The sequence below is a fragment of the Lemur catta genome, chromosome 16 (assembly GCF_020740605.2).
Source record: "Lemur catta isolate mLemCat1 chromosome 16, mLemCat1.pri, whole genome shotgun sequence".
NCBI lineage: Eukaryota > Metazoa > Chordata > Mammalia > Primates > Lemuridae > Lemur > Lemur catta.
The window spans coordinates 39,068,232-39,090,545 of NC_059143.1; the positions used below are offsets into that span (position 1 = coordinate 39,068,232).

The following is a 22,314-nucleotide window of genomic DNA, read 5'->3' on the forward strand; positions in this document are numbered from 1 at the left end:
ACTAGAAATTAATTTGCAATATTTATACTTTAGCTATGGAAAGAAAATTGAATTGAGCAATAGCTGAACTAACAACAACAATATAAATTTCATCAAGTCAAATTTACTTATTGCTTTTACCCATTCTTCTCTACTTCTAGTATCGAAGCTACTTAAAACCTACTTTATTCCCTAACCACCCAAATAGAGCATCCTACTAAAATATCTAGGAATTAAGATGATAAAAGTCATTTCTTCATGATACATCTTTTTTATATTTAGTGGATTTCAAAATTCTCTTCTTCATTTAACAATTTACAACAGAGAAAGGCAAGTGTTTAGGTCTGTTTGATCTCCATGGCTTATAAACAATTTGCTTTCTTGAAATGAATTTATCCTGTAGTATAATTCTACTACAAGACCACAGGATTGGTTTCTTACTTTCACTTCTAGAGAATGAAGAAGTAACTTTCAACATTATGACAGTTGGTGGTATTCAATTTTTTAAAAAAAGATTTTCAATGAAGTGAATAACATTTTGAAAGGATTACATAGCACCTGGTGGCCAACTTGATTAAATACTCACTTTTTATTAGATATTTTGAATTATTTACATGTTAATTAAATCTTTTATTTAAATTTCCAAGCCCTGTTTGAACCAATGGTGAATAATGTCAGGTGGTCTCTTTAAGAGACAAACCATAAAGTGATACTACCAAAACATTTTATACTCAAAAAGAGTAATAGAAAAACAATTTTGTTCAAGTTCCCAATGAACTCATGTAATACCAAGTATAGTCCATTCCTAGAATAAAAAGTAATGGCAAAATTAAAAACATACACAGACACCCAATAATATCAAATGGCTTATTTAGAAAGAGGTTACCCTAGCTGAATCTAGAATTACTTGTTTTTTTAAGAACCACATAAGATACTGTTCTGATTTTTGCTTTCATTGTCAAACATAATTTTGAAAACTAAAATGGGGGAAGGGCTATGTATTTAACTGATACTTTTTCTGTTGTTTATTCTTCCTTTTTAATTATGCAAGATTTCTTTTATTATTTCCTGTCTATAGAGAAATTCCGTTGGCTATTTTTTGAGGGTTGATCTGCTAGAGGCAAATTCTTTTTGTTTACCTTCACTGGGGAGTGACTTAATTTCACCTTCATTCTTGAAGTATATTTTGGCTGGATATTGTTAATCCAACTCTGGGCTGACAGTTCTTTTTCAGCACTTGAAAAACTGTGTCACTTATTTCTGGCCTCCTTGTTTTCTGATGAGAAATCCGTCGTCGTTCTAATTGTTTTACCCCTATAAAAAGGTTGTTTTCCTCTCACTGCTTTTAGGACTTTGTTGTGGATGTTGTCTTTAATTTTCAGAAGTTGAACTACGATGTGTCTGGCATGAGTTTCTTGAATTTTATCCTGTTTGGAGTTTACTAAATTTCTTGAATCTATAGATTTATGTCTTTTGCCAAATTTGGGAAATTTGCAGCCGTCAATTCTTTCAATATTTTTCGGCCCCACACTCCTTTTCCTCTTTTATTGCCATTTTGGATACTAAATTTTCTACAGAAAAGAATCTCTTTCTTTTTGTTTTGCCCCCAAAATGATGCTTTTCTGATATTGCCACTTTAAAACCCACATACCTTTAAATACTCTGGTCTCCTAAGAAACTTCTACAGTATTTTTACAATTAGGCTGTAATTTCTTTTTTTGTGGATGATTTTTAGTCAATCTTGGGATCTTTATTCCTCTCTCCTCTCTTCTGGACGGTTTTTCCAGACATTCTGCTTTCCCTGAAGATTTCGTAGCTATCGCTTTAGCAATAGCTTTGGTGGAAAGTATTATTTTTGTAGTTACAGGAAATTGGAATTTGTCCTGTTTTTTGGTCATGCTGGATCCAAAAGGATTTGCATAGTTGTATTTGTCTTATATGGTTCTGTGGTTTTGCAGGATGTGTGGACAGAGTCAGATTTAGGCAGCTACTGTTATCTCGCCCATGTGGAAGCTTCTCACAGCATTATGTTTAATTTTAAATTTTATTAGCTATGATGTTACTTTTAAAAAAGAGTGAATGCATGTGATAAAAAACAAGGAAAAAATTAGAAAAAGTTACGAAAATAGTACCCTAAGTAGTAAAAAGTATGTTTGCCTCTTCTCCGTCCCAAATTCCTAATCCCTTTCACAAAAGGAAAGCAATGTTAAAAATTGTGCATCTAACTTTCTTACACAGATATAATATATATACATATATACACACACATATGCATATACAATGTATCTGTGCACAGTATACTTTTATATGTATATTACACAAATGGCCACGTATGATCCACACTATTCAGAACTTTTATCTTTTTCTTAACATATATTGTTACGTTTCAAATCTACATACATCATTTTTATCTTTTTTTTTTTTTTGAGACAGAGTCTCGCTTTGTTTCCCAGGCTAGAGTGCCGTGGTGTCAGCGTAGCTCACGGCAACCTCAAACTCCTGGGCTCAAGCAATCCTACTGCCTCAGCCTCCCGAGTAGCTGGGACTACAGGCATGCGCCACCATGCCTGGCTGATTTTTTCTATATATATTTTTAGTTGGCCAGATCATTTCTTTCTATTTTTAGTAGAGATGAGGTCTCAATCTTGCTCAGGCTGGTCTTGAACTCCTGACCTCGAGCGATCCTCCTGTCTCAGCCTCCCAGAGTGCTAGGATTACAGGTGTGAGCCACTGTGCCCGGCCATTATCTTTATTTTTTAATAACTTTTTAGTATGATATTTTATGGAATCCTGAACTTATATAAATATGCCCATTGTTATTTTTGAAAAATGTAATTTATTTCCTACTATTTTGTAATAAGATTTAATGTCTTTGGGCCTAAAGTATTAGTTTTATAAACTGTAGTAAATTAATAGAATGGAAGATTATGTAGCTATTAAAAATTATATTACTGACATTAATTGACAGAGAAAAGAACTTTGTGTTATTTTTTAAGCCTGTTACAAATTAGTATATATGGTATAACGCCATTTTTGAAAGATAAATATATTAGTATATACCCTCCATTTTCACGTATTCATACACATGCAAAAATTATAAGCATCAAAATTGAAATAGTATTTTATTCTGGGTAATGAGGTTACACTTAATTTTATTAATATTTGTACAAGGAAGTTGTATAATTTGGATAATAAGGAAGTAGATATTATCACTTAAAACATCTGTGAGACTAAAAAGGCATTTGAATGCCTGGCTGGAAATTACATCACTGAGGAAGGTGTGTTTCTCAGGAGTATTTTCTTTTTTAGGTCAGGACACTGAGGAAGCAGGGAGCTCCATGTCTACCCTGGAGAGGTCGCTGGCTGCCCGCCGAGCCACCCGGGCCAAGCTCATGATCCCCATGGACACGCAGTCCAACAACCCTGGTGAGTCAAGATTGGGACCACAGTTCATTCTTTCAATGAAGAAATGAATGCTCTCTGCTTGCATCTTTTCTATACAATATCACATTATCAAACATAATTAGAGTTTTCCTTGGACTTTCTGGGCAAATGGAAATAATGAAGAACGACTAAAACCATATCATTTATAATTAGAAGTCAGAGTTCTCCCTCTCTTGTTCTTTTTTTTTTTGTATACAGTCTAATTGTCTGTTGGCAAACAGATGACTACATATTTAAGAAATTGTAAAAAATATGAATTTATGTGAAAAGAGCTGAAATTTCTGTTAGTCTTATTAATCTTATTCTAACAATCATCGCATAGCTTTTTTTTTTTTTGATAGGTTCAATTTGCACTCTTAAATAACCTAGCTCCCTTGAAGCAGATGTTGTCAGGTACCCACCTAACTAGCCCCTCCTTATTGAAGTTTTCTGTCATCCTCCTACATTCACTGAAGATATTAGTGTCTGGGGATCACTTCCTTTCCAATTATCTCTGTGATCAATCTTGGTAATTGCAGTATTCATGAAGATAATCCATCTGATACCCTGGACTGTTAGTTCCTTTATGTTACCTGCAATGATATTGGTTCTTTCCCACCCCATTTCATAATTCCATATCATATCAAACCAATACAAAATGTCAGTTTCTATCATCCCTCTTTCTATCACCTTATTAGTTTTCTGCTCACTTATTTTATTGCCCCCTTGCCAACAATTCTTCAATCCCACTAGGACCTCTAATCCATTAACTCTGCCACCTTCCCGCCATCCCTCATCCCCCTCATGTCCTCATTTCCCTCCAAACTCAACTTTGGACCCGTAGTCATTTATTATCTTCAGTCTCATCTCTCTCTCCTGAAAAAAATCTCAGCCCTGGTTAAATCAGCAGCTCCACCAATTCCTAAGAGCTGAGTGCATCTGGAGACAAACATATAACCTACTTACTGAGTATTTAGGACCACAAGTCCAAGGTGTGCTCTCATCTATTTGGAAATGCCACTGCATTTCTCTACTGCTTCATTGTTTCATTTTGTAAGATGAATGTCTTATATTTATTCATACTTTTCAAACTTCAATGCCTCTCTTCTTTACCTACTCTTAGATAATAATCTTTTTTCTTATATCACCAAGAAAGGAGAAGCATTCAGGAAATGGGATCCTGTTCTTCCATCGAATCTAGTTGATCTGTGTGTGCTCCTATCTGAGGATCTTGTTGCCATCCCTTCTGTAATTACCCCTTTCCTTTCCTGCACCATCAGTTTTCCTTCCCTACTCATCACTGCAATAAGCAAAGGAACAATTAGCATTCTGCCGTAACTCCTGTTTTAAAACATGCTCACTTGATACCACTTGCCGGCCCAACTAAATCCCCATTTCTCCCTTTCACTGAAAAATGTAAAAAGCTGTCTATATTCACCTTCTCCTATTTCTAATCTTTCTTATTATTTGTAAAAAGATATTTACAGTCCCTCTCCACTGAAGCCATGGTTGCCAAAGTTATCAATAATCTCCAGGTTATCAAATCCAATGGTCAAATCTCTGACTCTCAGCAAGATTTGGCATAGACTCCTACCTTTTTCCTGAAACATTTCCTTCTCTTGCCTTGTAGTATCCTAAATGCCCCAAGTTTTCTTCCTACCCCACTGGCTGCTTCTCCTCAGCATTCTTCACTTATTTCCCCTCTTCTTCCTGGTCTCTAAGATTCAGAGACTGCTCCAGAGCTCAGTCTCGGGCTACCACTCTCTTCTGTCTACACCAGCATCTTATTTTACGTCATCTGGTACCAAAGGCCTTAGTGCTGCCTAATGCTGATGACTCTCAGCTGATTCTCCAGCCTAATCTCTTCCCAGAATCCACATCCATTTCTATACCCACTGTCAATCCGGCTTCTCCAAATGGTTACCATCTAACAGCCATGTCAGCTACGTTCAAAGCAGAAACCTTGCCTTTCCATAATTTCCTCCCCCTACCTGTAAACCCGATCCTTTTGCTATTTTTCTTATTTCAACAAATGGCACCACCATTCGTCTGTTTACTCTGGTTAGAAACTCTGGTTTCATGATTCTTTACTCTGATTTCCTCACACCCCAAATTCAATATTTTATCGGATCCTATAATTCCTGCTTTCAAAACACGCCCCAAATTTGACCAGTCTTCCATCTGCACTGTTTTGCCCTTATCCAAGCCACCACCGTCTCTTCCCAATGACTAGACTACAGCTCTAAGCTTGTGACTAGCCTCTTTTCTTTAGCTCTTGCCCCTACACAGCAGTCTTTTAATATATGAATTAGATCATGTTACTCCACTGTGATTTTCCATCACGTGTAGAACAAAATCTAATAAATGTACCATGTCCTACGAGGACCCATGTGATCCTGCCTTTGGGCTCAATCCTCACTTCTTCCCCTTCTACTCCTTTCTATAATCCGTCACAGCCATATAACCTTCTCTGTTTCTTGGGTAATACGCACCTCTCAACTCAGGGACTCTGCACTTGCTGTTCTCTTTGCCTGAAATCTTTTTGTAGACATTTACATGGCTTATCCCTCATCTCAATTAGGTCTTCATTCAACTGCCATCTTCATAAACCGCCTACCCTGACCATTGCCCAACATAACGCCTCTGGTTACCGTACCTCTTTATTCTGCTTCATTTTTTGTTGTTAATGCATATCACTACCCTACCTGTTTATTTTTGTGTTTATTTATTATTATTTGCTTACTATATTTTAATATAATCACTACAAGGGCATGGATTTTTGCCTATTTTGATCACTTTGCATCCCCAATACCCAGAACAGTGCCTGCCACGTAGTAGGCATTCAATCAAAACAATATAGTCAAATGAATGAATGAATAGTTATTTGTTTTTACTTATGACATGCCATGTTCTCCCTATGCTCCAGGACACTTTTCTCTCAATTTTACTAGAATAAGTGTAAAAGCTTACACTTTACAATGAATGCCAACTGTTCAAGCCATGGAGTAGACACCATTATTATGCCCCTCATTATAATGTTCTCTCATTGACTGATGAGAGAACTAAGGCTTGGAGAGTTAAAGTAACTAGCTAGCAGCCACACAGCTAGTACATGGTCAACCTAGAATTTGGACTCAGAAGGTCTGATTTTGGAGTTCTGTACTCTTAATCATTTATGCTCCCAGCTGTAATACTTTGGGAAGCTATTGTCGTTTTTCTTTCATGCCTTTCACTACATAGAGTGATACTATGCACTTAGCAGCCTCTTTTTTCCCCCCTCTAGCTGCTTTCCTCTTGTAACTAAGTTCTATCTGTGCCAATCTTTTATTGCTTTCTTCTCAAAAATCATTGTACTTCAGAATCTGTGGGGCCTTTCTGCCCTATACGTATCTTTCTCATCCAGTAAGTTCCCATAGCCCATTGATTTTTCTTTCATAGTATCTTTTCAATCCCTGGCTACCCTCCCATTTTCAACAGTCATATTCTCTTCTTTGCGACCTCACATCTGAACTGTCAAGACAGGTTCATATCAAGTCTTCTTGTCTGTAGCATTTTCCAGACTCTTATGTATCCTGCTTGCCAGATTTCTTCCTAAAACAAGTTAAACATGGCATTCCACTCCATAGATTTCCCCAATGGCTTCCATTGTCTGCCAAGAAAAAAACAAAACAAGACAAAAGAGCCCTGCAAACTTCTCAGCATACCATATTGGAATCTAGTTTCTTATTGCTAAGCCCTTAAATGGACCCTAGACTCGTGCTAAGCGAGACGAATTGCCAGTCTATAAATATGCATTGCCCTTCACTTGTTTTTCCCTTTGCACATCTCTTTCCTTTTGGAATGACTCAATGGATAGCTCAACTTAACAAAGTTTTATGTATCTTTCAAAGACCAGAGCATATATTGATGCTCTCATGAATTCTCTTTTGATTACTCTGTCCAGAAATAATGGCTCCCTTTTTTATGTTTGAATAACATTTCTTTATACCACTTTTGTGGCATTTATTACACATAGTACTGCCTTAGGTGCTTAGGCATTCAAGTCCAAATCTTCCCTCCTCTAACAGGTTGTGAATTACTTCATGATAAGGAGATAATGTGTCTAATTCATCTTCATATTCACACATCGTATAGCTTATTCCCTAGCACAAAATTGGTGCTTGCTAAATATCTGTCAAATAAATGAATAAGTAAATGTATTATAAGAATGCTTTCCTGTGTTTGTAGCACATCAGTGTCTGAGGGCTCTTTTTTATCAGTTATAAATACAATATGTTCTAACAAAATTTTCTGGTGTATAAAGGGCAGTTAAGATTGTTTTCATTAAACAGAAAAGAAAAATAATGTGCTTTAGAAAGAAAAAGAAATTTGAAATGGAATCTAACAAGTATTGAGAGCTTTTGAATATCATCCATTTGATAAATACCTTGATAATTATTGTTTCATTTTAATCTTCACAATATTATCATGTGGAGAGATTAGCCCAATTTTACACATGGGAAAGAGAGACTCAGAGAGACTCAGACAGCTTAAGCAACTTGCTACAGGATACACCTGGGCAACCCTCACCTCTATGCTATGTTATACTGCTTTTCCAAAGATAAAGATGCATTGCATGCCTTATATTATTCATAGCCTTGTTAAAAATATTCTTAAAGGTAACATCTGCAATTTACAAAAATGGAAACTGAGGTTCTGAAAGTCTGAACCTAAAACCTATGCTTGCTCTATCCACAGTACTGGGCTGCCTCATATTGTCACCTGGAACTCTGAGTTTCTCTATCCCTAAAATAACAAACCTTCTCTTAGTCCTAGTGTCTTACCCTATATAAATGGAGCCCATAACATGGTCAGCAGTTGATTTGTTATTTTTTTTACGTTATCAGATAATGCATGTACAGGGTTTTAAACCATTAAATTTATAAAATTATAAATTCTAAAATTTATAAGGATATTCTGATTCAGTGATTTCATTCTTACATGTACTCTACTCTTGGGAATGTTCTCAACAGAAATACATACTATGGTCACCAAAAGATTCATACAAGAATGTAGGCTATTTGTCATATCATATCTTCATTACCATGGATGAATACATTGTAGTATATTTATATAATAGAATACCATGCAGCAATAAAAGTGAATAATACAAAACAATATGGAAAATCTCGTGGATATATGTTGCAATACAGAAACCTAGTATATCTGTATGATTTGATTTATGTAAAATTCAAAAACAAGCAACATGATCCATGATGTTAGAATTCAGAAGGTCAGTTACCGTTGATAGGAGTTCATTAGTGACAACAAGGGACAATCAGACACCTTCTGATAATGTTCTATGTCTTGCTCTGGGTGATAGATACCAGGCATTTCACTTTGGAAAATCAGTGAGCACCATACTTAGTTACTTCAATAAGAAATGAAGAGACAATAGAATATATATCTTTTTAAATAACCTGGTGACATTGCATTCTTTGTTATCTTCAAGGTCTGTGTTGGTGAAACTGTATCCAACAAAAGGAAATTATTTCAACATGTAACCACAGTTTATTTTAAAATAAATTCTTAAACTTTCTCTAAATAAAATAGTCTTTTTGCATCTGATGTGATTGACAAGACCTTAGAGAACTATGTTGACAAAATTGTATATCTGTATCTTGGCAGAGTTATGATTTCATTCCGAATAAGTAGGTGCATTTACTGATGGCCCTACTTGCAATTATTTAGATTTACTGTGTTATTGAGTCTTGTATCAACTCTCGTACAAACCAATACCACAGAATTGTTCAGATTTCTAGTCACATGTATAAAGATGCTCACTGTTCCATTTAGGAATCACTATTTTTACAAGGTTATTATTTTCTTTCTTCCTTGACATTTCTTACTATGCTCTACAAAATGCTAATTAGCAGATAAAATATAGGCTATCTGAAGTTGTTTTTTGATTCTTAAAACCCACAGGGAAAACATATTTCATTTCATGGGAAGGCAAAATCTGCTTATTTGTCTAAGATTATACTTCTTGGTTGAAAACATTATGTGGCATATGGTACTTCTTACCCCCAAACATACTTCACAGCTGAATAAGCCGATGCTTATGAGGAACATACCAGCTGACAGCACAGGCAGGCGGGGGGGCCCAAATATTTGGACTTTCCAGTCTAGTGCTCTTTTCTGTAAATGGTATGAAAGGGTGGTTATTTTTACAATGGCCAAAAAAATTATTTTAAATGCAGTTTCTTGCTATAATGAAAATAATTATCAAAGATCAGAAGCACTAACTATAATTTCCTAGAATTTTTAAAGGATATGTAAGGAAAGTCACAGGCTGGCTTTCCCAGGAATCTGACTCTAAGATAGAGATTGGAAGACAGGAGATTTATTGGCAAGTGCTTTCTGGAATAACACCTGAAGGGTGAAAGATGCAGGATTTGGGAGAAGGAGAAATTGAGTTGGTGATGCAGTTTAATGGAGGCCTCAGCTGAGCTGGGATTGTCCTTCAAATGAGTTTGGGTGGGGAATGGCCTTCTGTAGCCTGACTCAGGTACTCTCTGACACAGGCTATTTCCAGGAACTTCTGTCTGATACTCATGGTGTCAAAATTTACACCCAGATGTTCACAACTATTTCATATATCTGGACTTCATAGACATCTCTTGTTTGAGAAGATCTCAGTTGAGAAGGCTCAGATGGGAATGAAGGCTGTAGGAGATTGTAGAGGTCTTAAAGTTACCTGGTCACAGTATACTGTTTGACCTTAATACATTTTCATAGCCACCCTATGGCAAGCACTGAGCCAGTCACTCTACATCGTATCTCATCTCATAAGGTATGTGTAAACCACATTTAAAATGAGCCAACTAGATTTCAATAAATAAGGGACTTCCCTTAGCTCATAAATGACAGAACCAGAATCTGAACTCAGAATTTATTTTATGATAATAATTGCAATTCTTTTCCTCCCCTGGGGGAATACCTTTTCTTTCTAATCTCAAAAATATCACACAGTCATAATTACCTCAGGTTCAAATGTGATTTAAAAACTATTAATTTGCCTCTATCTCACTGTTTTGCTCTTTTTTGCCCCAAGCATAAGATGGGGTGTTTTAAACAATATTTCCAACTAATGGCATTCAAGCCAGTCTTGGGTGGATCTAGTGGAGCCTTGCAAATTAATAACAATAAATGACATTTATGGGGTACTGACCCCCGACTCTGTTGCACTTCTCTGTGGATGATCTCTTTAATCCTTTACAACTACATCAGAAAGTTGGTACTCCATTTGACAAATGAGGAAGCTGAGAAATAGAGAGCTTAAATAGTATGCTCAAGTCAACATACAGTTACCTGTTATTGCATAACAAGTTACCACCAAAATGTAGCAATATACAACAATTATTTATTTTCTCAATAGCTTCTGAGGGTCAGGAATCCAAGAGCAATTTAGCTAGATGGTTCTGGCTTAGAGTCTCAAGCTGTGTCATGAGGTTCCTCGAGGTCTCTTGGATTGGATACCTCAGTTCCTCACCACATGGGCCTCTCTACAGGTCAGCTGGCATGTCCTCAAGACATGACACCTGGCTTCCCTTGGAGTGACTGATCAGCCAGAGAGAGAGCAGGCAATTGTTTTTAACCAAATCTTGGATGTGACATGCCATCATTTCTGCCACATTCTACTGGTCCCCAGCTCAATCCTGGTACAGTGTGCAAGGGATCCCCACAGGGATGTGAATCCTCAAGGTGGGATCACTGGGAGTCATCATAGATGCCGGTTATGACACCTACTTGGGCTCTTGGCCACTATTTTAAGAAACTTCTACAAAACACAACTTTGTGAATGTTGTTGCTTTTCCAAAAGGGACCTTTCGTGAAGTTTGTGTATACTTGAGAAAGCCATTCTGTGGCGCTCACTTGTCAAAGAACACCTGAAATTGTGAAGGAGATACGAATATTTATCAAGGACAATAGACACCAAACCTCCAAATGTTCCAGTTTATGTATACAAGTCATTGTGGAAAAGAGTTAGTAAAAAGAAACAGAGGGAGAAGTCATTTCAGTTAAACTCTTTGCCTTCAATATACCATTATCTTTATTCCTGTATTTGTCTCCTTCTCAACAAATCTGTCAATTCTGTCAAGTACCACATTGAGAAATACCTAGGAAGGGTTTTATTTCTTAAAATTTGTAGCTTTAAAAAAAAATCTTTACTTTAGCTTTCCTAAAGATAGCATTTAGTGCTAACATTTTAAAGAATGTTGTAAAAGTTTTCAAATACCAAAGGTGCCCTGTTCTGGGAGTTAACTTATTTGGTGAGGGAATTTCTACTTGAGAAATCTTTGTGCATCAGTGTCAGATATAAATTCAATTGTCAGAAAGCTGCGTCAGAACAGATTTCTTGTCATATTTGGCCACAGAACAGAGATTTATTGAAAATATTTGATAATATTTCTCTGTGAGCTGTTTTACATAAACATAGCAGTGCAGTGAATGCTTTATGTTGAAGTATTTGTGTGTGTGTGTGTGTGTGTGTGTGTGTGTGTGTATCTCAAAACTGACATCTAGGGGGAAATACCAAAAGATACTTTAATACATAGTGTTTTATCCTACTTTCTTAGGAGATTATTTTTGTTATAAGTAAATGTAGACTTCTGTACCCTTTCAGAAATGAATCATAAATAAAAATATTTTAAGACCAAAGATTTGGAATATGAACTATTCCATTTCATGTCAAGAAATAAAATAATGAGCATTTCTGAGATGCAGAAACACATAATAGATTTATTATTTTTTAAAGAACTTTTACTATTTGCAAGCCCTTAATAAGCAAGTCAGTAGCCAAAATGCAAAATTATTAGAGAGTGAAGTTTTTTTCTTCAGTAATGAAAGACTTGGAACTGGAATATAAATTTAGCACCTTGAGTTCTCTCAGTTCTCTACCTTATGGATTCTGTGGCTTGCCAAGTGATTTATATTTCCCTATCCAAATTTATTTGGCTCTGAACCAAAAAATACATATGAAACTGGTTTTCTAAATGTATTGCAAAACATTGGTTAATTGTATTATTGCTTGTATTATAATAATGTTGATAAGGAAATATAGTATGCACAATTTGTGGAGTGAGTACCTTCTATATCTAAAGGAGACTATCATTGTCACATTTATTTATGAGTAGAAATTGTCAATACAGGGAAAGCTTTGCAACCTGGCAATCAACTGTAATGGCCATGCAGTGATCCCATTTGATCAGTAAGATGGGTGAAATAATTCAGTTGACTTCTTCAGAGCCTGGGAATTTGAGTTATATCAAAACAGACTTTATGCTATAGTATGGCTCTTATTTACAAATGCATATAAGTCTATTATTATTATTATTATTATAGCTATAGTAACTATACACCCCAGGAAACTAAATAATACCTCAAACCACTGAAGGAGTCTCCAGTGGGTTAAAATGACAGATTTCTAAATATTACTTCTAGAAAATCCTTCTTACTAACTCACTTGAAAAATGTGAAGTATCTCTACCACTGTACTAGGAAAAACACAAAGGCAACAAAATTGTAACCTCTTTCTTTAAGGAATTTATAATCATTTTGGCTGGTATCTGGTTTGAAGCTCTGATTATTTCAATAAGTTTCCTTGTAATTCTCTAAATTTTTCTTTTTTTGGAGTCTGTTCATGTGTTTTTATATCCATAATTTACTCTTTACAAAATGCCTTTATTGAGGCATTGAGCTATGATTTATTTTCAAATTTTCATCCAAGTGTTCCCTAAAATAATTCAGAAAACATATATGTCCCTTCATACATTTTACATTTAACATTTAAAATACCTCTTAAACTTAAATAGATGAGAATTTTCTGGTTTTGCCATTCTTTTAAATAAATCCATTGTATAAAAATATTACAGTGATTTGATATACACCATCATACTTTTACAAAATTCATGAGGAAGCTCCTGTTTTCTTTAACAAAGTTTACATCACTTATTTTTCTCCTTGAACTAGTATCATCAATTCATTTTCCCCACAGAATAACATACAAATGTGATCTATTTTATGATTTAAGGTCTTGTATTGATCATTTATCTAGTATCTTTGCAGCACATTTTATAAACCAAAATTTTACTTCATGTTTTCATTTCCTGTGACCACAAGTCTTTAACTGTTAATTTGCTTTCTTCTAGATGTAGTTAACATTGCAATTAGAGTTTCTGCATAGTTATATATAAAATAGTATTTTATTTGAATTTTATCATAGTGACATGAATACAGCTTTTTTATACACTAATTGCATTAATTATATGCCAAAATCATACTGTGACCTTTCATTCAAAGTTATTTTTAGTAATCTTTCAACTGACAACTAGCTGAGGTCCTCCTTCAAGTATGCTGTGGGAAAAGTTTTAGAAATTACCTGATTTGCAAAAGTATTTGTTACTTATTTAAGTTATTTATGTTCTTATTTTTTAGAAGGTGCACTAAAAAGCTATACCAAGACTTACGAAGTAATTATAAAATAGACTTACAAAATTTTTTTTTCACTTAGAGGCATCTTGTATGACAATATATGGTATTAAATTACCTTTTCACTTTGTTTATCATTTCCTGCACAAAGCTATTTAGTTTGATGTAGTCCCATTTATTTATTTTTGTTTTTGTAGCCTGAGTTTTTGGTGTGATATCCCAAAGGATCATTGCCAAGGACCATGTCCAGGAGCTGTTCCCCTATGTTCTCTTCTAGGAATTACATTCTAGCACTTCCATTTAGGCCTATTATGCATTTTGAATTAATTTTTTTGTATGGTGCAAGATAAGGGTCCAAATTCATTCTTTGCATGTGGAAATCCATACTTCCCAGCACCGTTTATTAAAGAGAGCAGCCATTCTCCATGGTGTACTCTTGGTGCTCTTGTCAGAAATTAGTTGTCCCATATATATCTTTGGGTTTATTTCTGGGCTCTGTATTCTGTTCCATTGGTCTTTGCCTCTGTTTTTATGCCACTGCCATACTGTTTTGATTACAATAACTTTGTGATATAATTTTTAATCAGGAAATGTGATGCCTCCAACTTTGTCTTTCTTCCTTGGTATCGCTTTGGCTATTCAGTTTGTGTGTGGGGGGGTGGGGTTCATATTAATTTTAGGGTTTTTGTTTTATTGCTATGAAGAATGCCATTGGAATTTTGATAGAGATTTTGTTAAATCTATATATTGCTCTGGATTCTAGGATCATTTTAACAATCTCACATGTAGAATATATACAGATAGATATAGATATACACACATACACACAGAGATATATGTGCACACATGTATAAGCTCAAATGAACAGAGATAGAGAATGAAACGGTATTTACCACAAGTGGAGTGGGAAGAGGAAATGGGGAGATGTAGGTCAGAGGATACCAAATAGCAGATCCGTAAGATGAACAAGTGTAGAGATCTAATATACAACATGAGGACTTAATAAAGTTAATAAATTGTATTATACTATGGTTTTTTGCTAATTAAGTAGTTTTAGCTACTTTTGTCACAAGAAAAAGTAACTGTGAAATAATAGTTATGTTAATCTGCTTCACTATAGTAACTATTATATCTATATGTATCCCATAATATGTCAAATATCAAATATACACAGTAAAATGTATTATGAAATATTCTATTAATGGCATCATACTACATTCCAAAGCAAGAAATTGTGATAGAACAAAAACTCAATAAAACCCAACAATTATTTCCTGTAAAAAAAATAAAATAATGACAGGATTGGAAACATTTAAATATCACTTATAATGTACCTTTACTTAAGCCATTTCTTGATTAAATGTTTTTATCTTGTTAAATAATTTATATCATCATTCAATTTATGGGAAATAGCCATTATAGTCACTTTTCATTGTCATAGCAGTTGATCAAAACTCTTTACCTGAAAAAGCCAGACTATGTTTTTCAATTCAAATGAACATATTCATATGTATTTCAAGGAATATTGTCAGTATAGTGCAAAGTAAGTTCTGGAATGCAATCTTAAAGTAGTTTACTAGCAGCAGCCCTTTTAATTTAAAGCCCTGTATATTTAATGTAGTTAATCTGCATTTTAAGTTAGAAAATATAAAAAAATATGTATGTTGTTTCTCATTGATTTATAATAGTGTGATATGATTTATATCTATCATTATAATGTTATTTATGAAGTAAGGAGTATAGTTACAAAATGAAAGGTTTTCCTTTAGTAATTATACATGTATTAATGTGCATGTTGAACTCCAGTGATTGGCTTTAGGGTGTCGCTAAACACAAATCACGTATATAACAAATGACTTCATTAATTTCATAAATAGGAATATACTGCTAAAACTGATCATTCTACTCCCTGGCTTAAATTCTGTTTTTTGGTAATAAGAGATAAACTAAACATTTTATAAGATAAGTTGAAGATTGACTAAAATTGGAATAAATATTTCATAATATGATGTAATTGAATAGCTACTGAATAATGGAATTGAACAATGCTGTCTAAACCTGGAAGATGTTGTCTAAGAGTTTTATCTGTGGGTTTCAGCCATGTAACTAAAAAAAAAAAGTTAGTATTCCCCAAAAACATTTGGTTACATTTAAAACAATGTGTCACTTACCTCCAACTGCTTTAGCTATTTGAAGGTATTTTTTATTTAAAGATAAATCCTAAGTATGACTACTGAGAATACACCTTGCTTCTCTGTCCAGACTCTCTCTCAACAGCAACACATTCTTTTACAGAATTAATGAAAATTCCCAACACTGTTTCACCCTCCAAATATACACCCACAGTATATTTGATTTGTGAACAACCTAACATTTCTATTGCCACAGTTCATCCTTAGAAGCAAGAATAAGACCAAGACGCCGATAAAATAAAATAAAATAGCAAAATGTTAAGGTGAATTTATGGTAACTTGATTAACTCTTTCTTTGTGTGGAACCCTGGAATGTTTTAAACTGCAGGTTAATGTTCCATAGTAAGATGCTTGAGGAGGCAGCTATCTTTTCTAAACCAAAAAGGGAGGTGGGTGGAAAGAGGTAAGTAAGGGAACCTGTGAAATCCTTGAAGAGGTATGCATGGATTTGAGGATCTGAAAATTTATCCATTTCCCTTTGGCTTGTTAGGTAGATACATAAGACTCAAAGAAACCATTAACATCTTTCTCTTGCAGCTGTCGTGAGCGCCATCCCTGTGCCAACCCTAGAAAGTGCCCAGTACCCAGGGATCCTCCCATCTCCCACGTGTGGATACCCCCACCCGCAGTTCACTCTCCGGCCGGTGCCATTCCCAACACTGTCCGTGGACCGAGGGTTTGGAGCAGGAAGAAGTCAGTGTAATGCATTTTCCTTTCTTTTTAATAAGAATAAATGAATAATAGCAAGGATGTCTTGTCAAATGTGTAACATTTTGACTTTCTTATCCCATGAAAAGATTGATTTGTCTATGACCTTGATACTAGGATTCAATTTTCCAACATAATTCATTGGCTCCTAGCTCATCTGGTTTTAATCTGTTTCCCTAGGAGTCTTTTCACAGCACACACCACTGACAATGAGGGGGGAAGTGGTGGGGAAACAGAAGACAAGTGTTTTCATAAAACAATGGTATGGTGGGTGCTTGAAATTAATATGTCCTGTTAACTAAGAAGGTAATAATCAAGTGATATCTTCTAATATATTCCTAGTTAGTATATGTTGGTTATGTCTCATTGATTCCTGATGAACTTGGATGGATACTTTAGATTTCTTTAATTGGTTAAGTGATACTTTTTTAGCTTTAAAAATTAATTATTGGGAAAAAAAATTTCAGAGTAGTATTTCATCTATTTGAGGGAAGGTAGGAAGGGAAAGGGACTCTCAAGTTATTATACACACCCTGGTGATTTCCTCCCATGTCATTTAACTTTTTTTTTTCTTTGAGCATGGCATTTTAAAATCCATTTTATAGCTTTCATCTCTTAGTTAAGAACAGGTGACTCATGTGAGATAGGATGTTTTGTAATAGATGTGATGGTAGCAGCAATAAAATATATTTGTGAGGTAAGGTATATTTTTCCAACCCAACAGGGACAGTTCTAAGAAATCATAAATTGTCTAGATGTAGGAAGGTTAGAATTAAAAGACATCCAAGATCTGCTGAGAGAGAATTTGATTTATTTTCTCTTTGCTCACTGTGCATCATAGCTACAGAATAGAGTTGTGTGCAAAAACTCAGGGAAAAATAATCCCCCAGACCACATTGAGGGGAATTAAATGAGAAAGATGTGGAAAGTCTAACCACCCAGAATTTCCAAATGCCAAGACAACTGTAACTGTGATTCCAGTCAAAGAATTCAAAACACACAGTGTCTTCTTCACTTGTGAAATGAACTCTTCCTAACAAAAAAGATAAATTTTGGGTTTTAGTTTAGTATGTGTAGAATGACCTTTATCTGGTCCCTCTAGCATGAGCTATACGAGCCAAAGTTCACTACATTTTTTATTAGTAATTAACTGTTTTGTTTCATGATGTGTTCCTCATTTCTTTCTCTTCTTTGAAAGCATAATCCTCTTCTGGAATATTCATTCATGGAGGTCCCACATCCCATATACTCTTTCTTTTTTTCTCTTGAGTTGGTGCAGCAGTTTCACCGTCTCTTATTGAATCATAGGGAAAATGATTCCAAAAGTTAAAATTTGATGAAAATGAATGAAAGAAATTGGCTAGTATAAAATTTGTGTTTATCTGTGGTTAAAAGATATTTAGTCTCATGTACAACTCTGGTACGTGACTTTTACAATAGGGAGATGGTGGATATGTGGGGACAGGGGACATGATGGGAAATTTCTGTGCCTTCTGCACGATTTTCCTATGAACCTCAAATGCCTCTAAAAAATAAAGTCTATTAAAAATTCATTAATTTAAAACATTTAGTTTCTTTAGTAGATTTTTTTGTTTTGAAAAATTTTTAAAAGAATTATTTTATTATTAAATATAACTGTTACATAACATAAATATAAAAAAGATAACTATTACATAAAGTTATGTAAATAAAAGACTTTAGACAAAGTGCTTAGTAAATTGTGAAACTTTATCTAAAATCACAAGGCAATGGACAGTTCCACTCCTGGCCAAGTTTTATAGGTTTTAAAAATGTATATTCAGTCATTCATCAAGTATTTTTTGAACAAAGCTATGTACAATGCAAAAGGAACAGGATCTCAAATGTGTTCCAAGTGATTGCTTAGAAAAGAAAAAAAAATAAATAAGCATGCTCTTTTCTAAGAAACTGAATATTCTCCGAGTCACTGTCAGAAACAGTTAACTCACAGCCATTCAGTATCAGCTTCTAAATGCCTTAGAGAACACTAACCATCCCTGTTCTCTCTCAAGCAGAAAACATTGCATGACTCTGGGTAGAGCTGTCTTATTAGTCACCTTAAGAAACAGAGAAAGGCACACCTAGGAAAAGAAAAAAGTTGACTTGCCAAGTGTGCAGACTCTCCTTCCTCCAAAGTTACCTGATAGACCCCTGAGCTTTACAAGAAATGAATCATTATACTCCTGCCCCAAAGGTCTGCTGCTTTCTGAAGGCACAAATAAAGCGGGTTTCTCTCTTACCATAAGGAAAGGAAAGATATAGTATATATAGTACACATACTAGGTGACACAAAGATTTATGCAGTTGTGATGGACAAATATTTCCTCTTCCTACGAAGTAACTGCAGTTCTGTTCTTAGCCTCAGTAGGCAAATGACCTATTACAGTGAGCAGTATTATATTTGAATACTTCAAAAAATACATAGTCTTGGGGTGTTATTTCTACAAATCACCATTTTCTTATCTTTGAAACAGGTAGAAGAGAAAGTGAAGCAAGTTCCACTATTCTGTTCAGTTCTGGCATTGTTTGAGCTAGTGGGGTGGCTGGTCAATTTATCCATGCTATTTGTCTGCCCTAGTTCTCCCCCAAATTGGAAATCACCTAAGAAGTGGAAATCGACCTAGATAAAATCAGTAGTGCAGTGGAGTCCAGGGATGATTCTCTAGGGTCTTTTAAAAAATTCAGGCGGTGAGGAACTGGGGTTACTCAGGAATACTGCATGATGCTATTCTGAGATTAATGAGTAAATTGAGTTCCTACAGGTATTCAAGTCTTTGCTTGGAGTTATTGGTGTGCTATATTTCTATCAAATATGGTAGTTTTAGATAGCAGAAAAACCCTCATTTCCATTTTTGCAATATTTTTACAGTTAGTGTGTAGCAATTATTTATGTGTGTTGACAGTAATTATTATAAAGTGGCTTGAGATCTGACTCTGCTGTGTAATTGTACATGCTTTGTACAATGAATTCTGACTATCTCATCATTTGCAAACAAGTGGCATGCCAGCACGTATTTGATCCTCACTCCACGCTCTGAATGGCTGGGAGGCTGTGCTTCGTGGGCGAAAAGAGCTTTTCTTTGCTTTCAGAGCTTCTAGGACAGCTAAATGTCATGTCACGGAGCCAGTTTGTTCCACATAGGTGTCCTGGAGCTGGCACCTGAACTGGCCAAACGAGCTCATCTGAAAGGAGAACATTGCTGTGGTGGAGCAGTGGCTATTGTGTTTAAGGGCTTTTGCTGCCTTAAATGTCAGCCAGTTCTGAAAAGCATTTACTTTGCTCCACTCAAAATATAAGAATTATGAATTATCTACAGAAATCCTGTATCTGCCCATAGTATTCATTTTGAACACAACAAAAACAGTCCCTTATGGGTTTGTGATATATTCAGTCCCGAGGTTGGGCCCTCCCACTCCATCTAGTGCATTTGGCACTGTGCTTTTCACCATGTGTGGTCCTAAGGATGGATTTCAGAAAAGGGCTGGCCTGTTTGCATCAAGCCACCGTTACTTGCCTCAGATTCAAGAAGAGCCACATCATGATGTTTGCAGTGGGGACAGTGGGGGCTGAAAACCGAAGGAGGACAAGGCATGCAGATGATTTTTGTTTTTAAAGATGCTAATGAGAAACAATCCCATTAAAAGGGGGTAGGATTGAGAATGGACCAAAAAAGAAATTCAGTGACATCATTAGAATTCACATGAAATACGGAGTTTTGGCCAAAATAGACTGAATTTCAAAGGACTAAAAATGTATGTGAATTTTATTAAATGTGTGATCACAATAATATTTTAACATAGATCTCTTTCATGGTGAAGATGCAGAAAAGAAATAGCAAAAAATAAATGAAGGAAAGAAGGAATATAATAATGAAAGTGATACATCCCAAACATATTACTGTTCCTTGAATGGCTAAAGCAGCTTTTCAAATATGTTGTGGATTAGTTACAATCTACCTTCAATAGAGAGAATAAAAACAAGGCAGATTTCTAAGGAAAAATATGAAATTTCTTTCCCTGGATGGATATTTTAAATGTGATTTTTATGGACCCTTTAATGAAAGCCAGCGCATTGGAGATAAAAGGGGACCAGAGAGAAGCAGCCTCAGGAACCTCATGGCGAGACAGGCAGTTCACAGAGAAATGAGAGAGACCCTCTGTAAGTGGAAGCCAGAGCATTTTAAGTTGCCCAGAATTTTCCCCATGAGATTATAAACCCCCGTGGGGAATAATTTTCTCCATCCCAAGGATCATCTCTAGAGCACCCTTTCAGAAAGAACCTGTTTGTCCCTCTTATGCAATCCCTGCAATCTATCACTTTGTAAGTATCCTTTGAGACCTGTGGCTTAAAGGAAGTGCTAGTGAGGAGACCCACATTGAAGGAGACCTTATGTGAACAAGGAGTGAGCACAGGACTCACGCCGTCACTTTTGGCCAGTGGCACAAATACGCCCAAGGTTGGGTATTGGCTAAAGAATTAAGCCTTTACTTGGACGATTGATCCTCGGTCATTTTCTCCTTTAGATTAAATATGAGTCTAAAGTAAAACCTGCATAATTTTCTTTGTCTCTAAAACTACACTCTCAACAATCTCAGAGCACGACTCTAATTGAATACAAACAGGCAGTGTTGCTCTCCCCTTTACGGTCTTATAAGCACTTTAGCTCCTTATAACACCTACTCAAAGCCCCCATCCTATGGGCCCTTATCTGAGAACCAACATCACCAACAAGTTGCCTAATGGTTTCCTCCAAGCCCCACCCCTTAACCTTGGGATTGTGCATGCATTTGCCCTTCCCCTCCTTCTTTGATAGGATTTCCTAGCCTGGAGCTGAGGCGCTTAGTTCAAACTCCTCCATGCACTCTGGGTTCTCTAAAGTTTGCTGTCTTGACTACATTTCCATTGTTTGAATAAATCTTTTATGAAGTCTCTACCTATTTTTTGGCCCTGGTTGCTATATGACTACACCCTGTCCTCAAACCTGTATCTTCCCACCTCCATGTTTAAATGGAATAAGCCTGGGGGCTGTTCAGTGACCCAAGACCTCTTCTGAATACGGAAGAATGAGTACAGGTACCCTCTGAAGACACCTGTCACTGCTGTATAACTGTAATATTATGGCTTCATCTTTCGTATCTTTCATCTCTACTCCCTTCAGCATTATCAGATTTTCTTTCTATCTCCTCTGCCCTTGCTGACCTCCTTGAGCCTCCCAGAGAGTTATCTCAAAAGTATCTCACTGATTATCTTGAAATATTTCCTGGTTAGAAATTCTCTTTTGAAAGTAAGATATTATCTTCTATTGCTGCATTTTTTTCTTTTCAATGTCCCCAACAAAATATTCTTAAGGAAGAAGTCATCAGAAATAATCTTATTTTGTTAACACTTACACCTACTGTGCAATTCTTATCATTTGCATATGTCATTTAACATAGCCCTGTTGACTTTGAATGTGAATCAATAAAATTGAGTCGCAGTCCTTAGCAAAAGAAACTGCCCTGAAAATATTTCAGTCTGACTCAG

General features: G+C 35.5%; 1 protein-coding gene across 1 annotated transcript in view; it reads left to right on the forward strand.

The window, feature by feature from the left end:
* Positions 1 to 22,314, forward strand: part of DCC (DCC netrin 1 receptor) — a 987,982-nt gene that overhangs the window by 936,109 nt on the left and 29,559 nt on the right. Inside the window, exons 25-26 of the mRNA XM_045528069.1 lie at positions 3,289 to 3,405; positions 16,602 to 16,763. Coding sequence (XP_045384025.1) covers positions 3,289 to 3,405; positions 16,602 to 16,763 — 279 coding nt within the window. The remainder of the gene's footprint in view (positions 1 to 3,288; positions 3,406 to 16,601; positions 16,764 to 22,314) is intronic.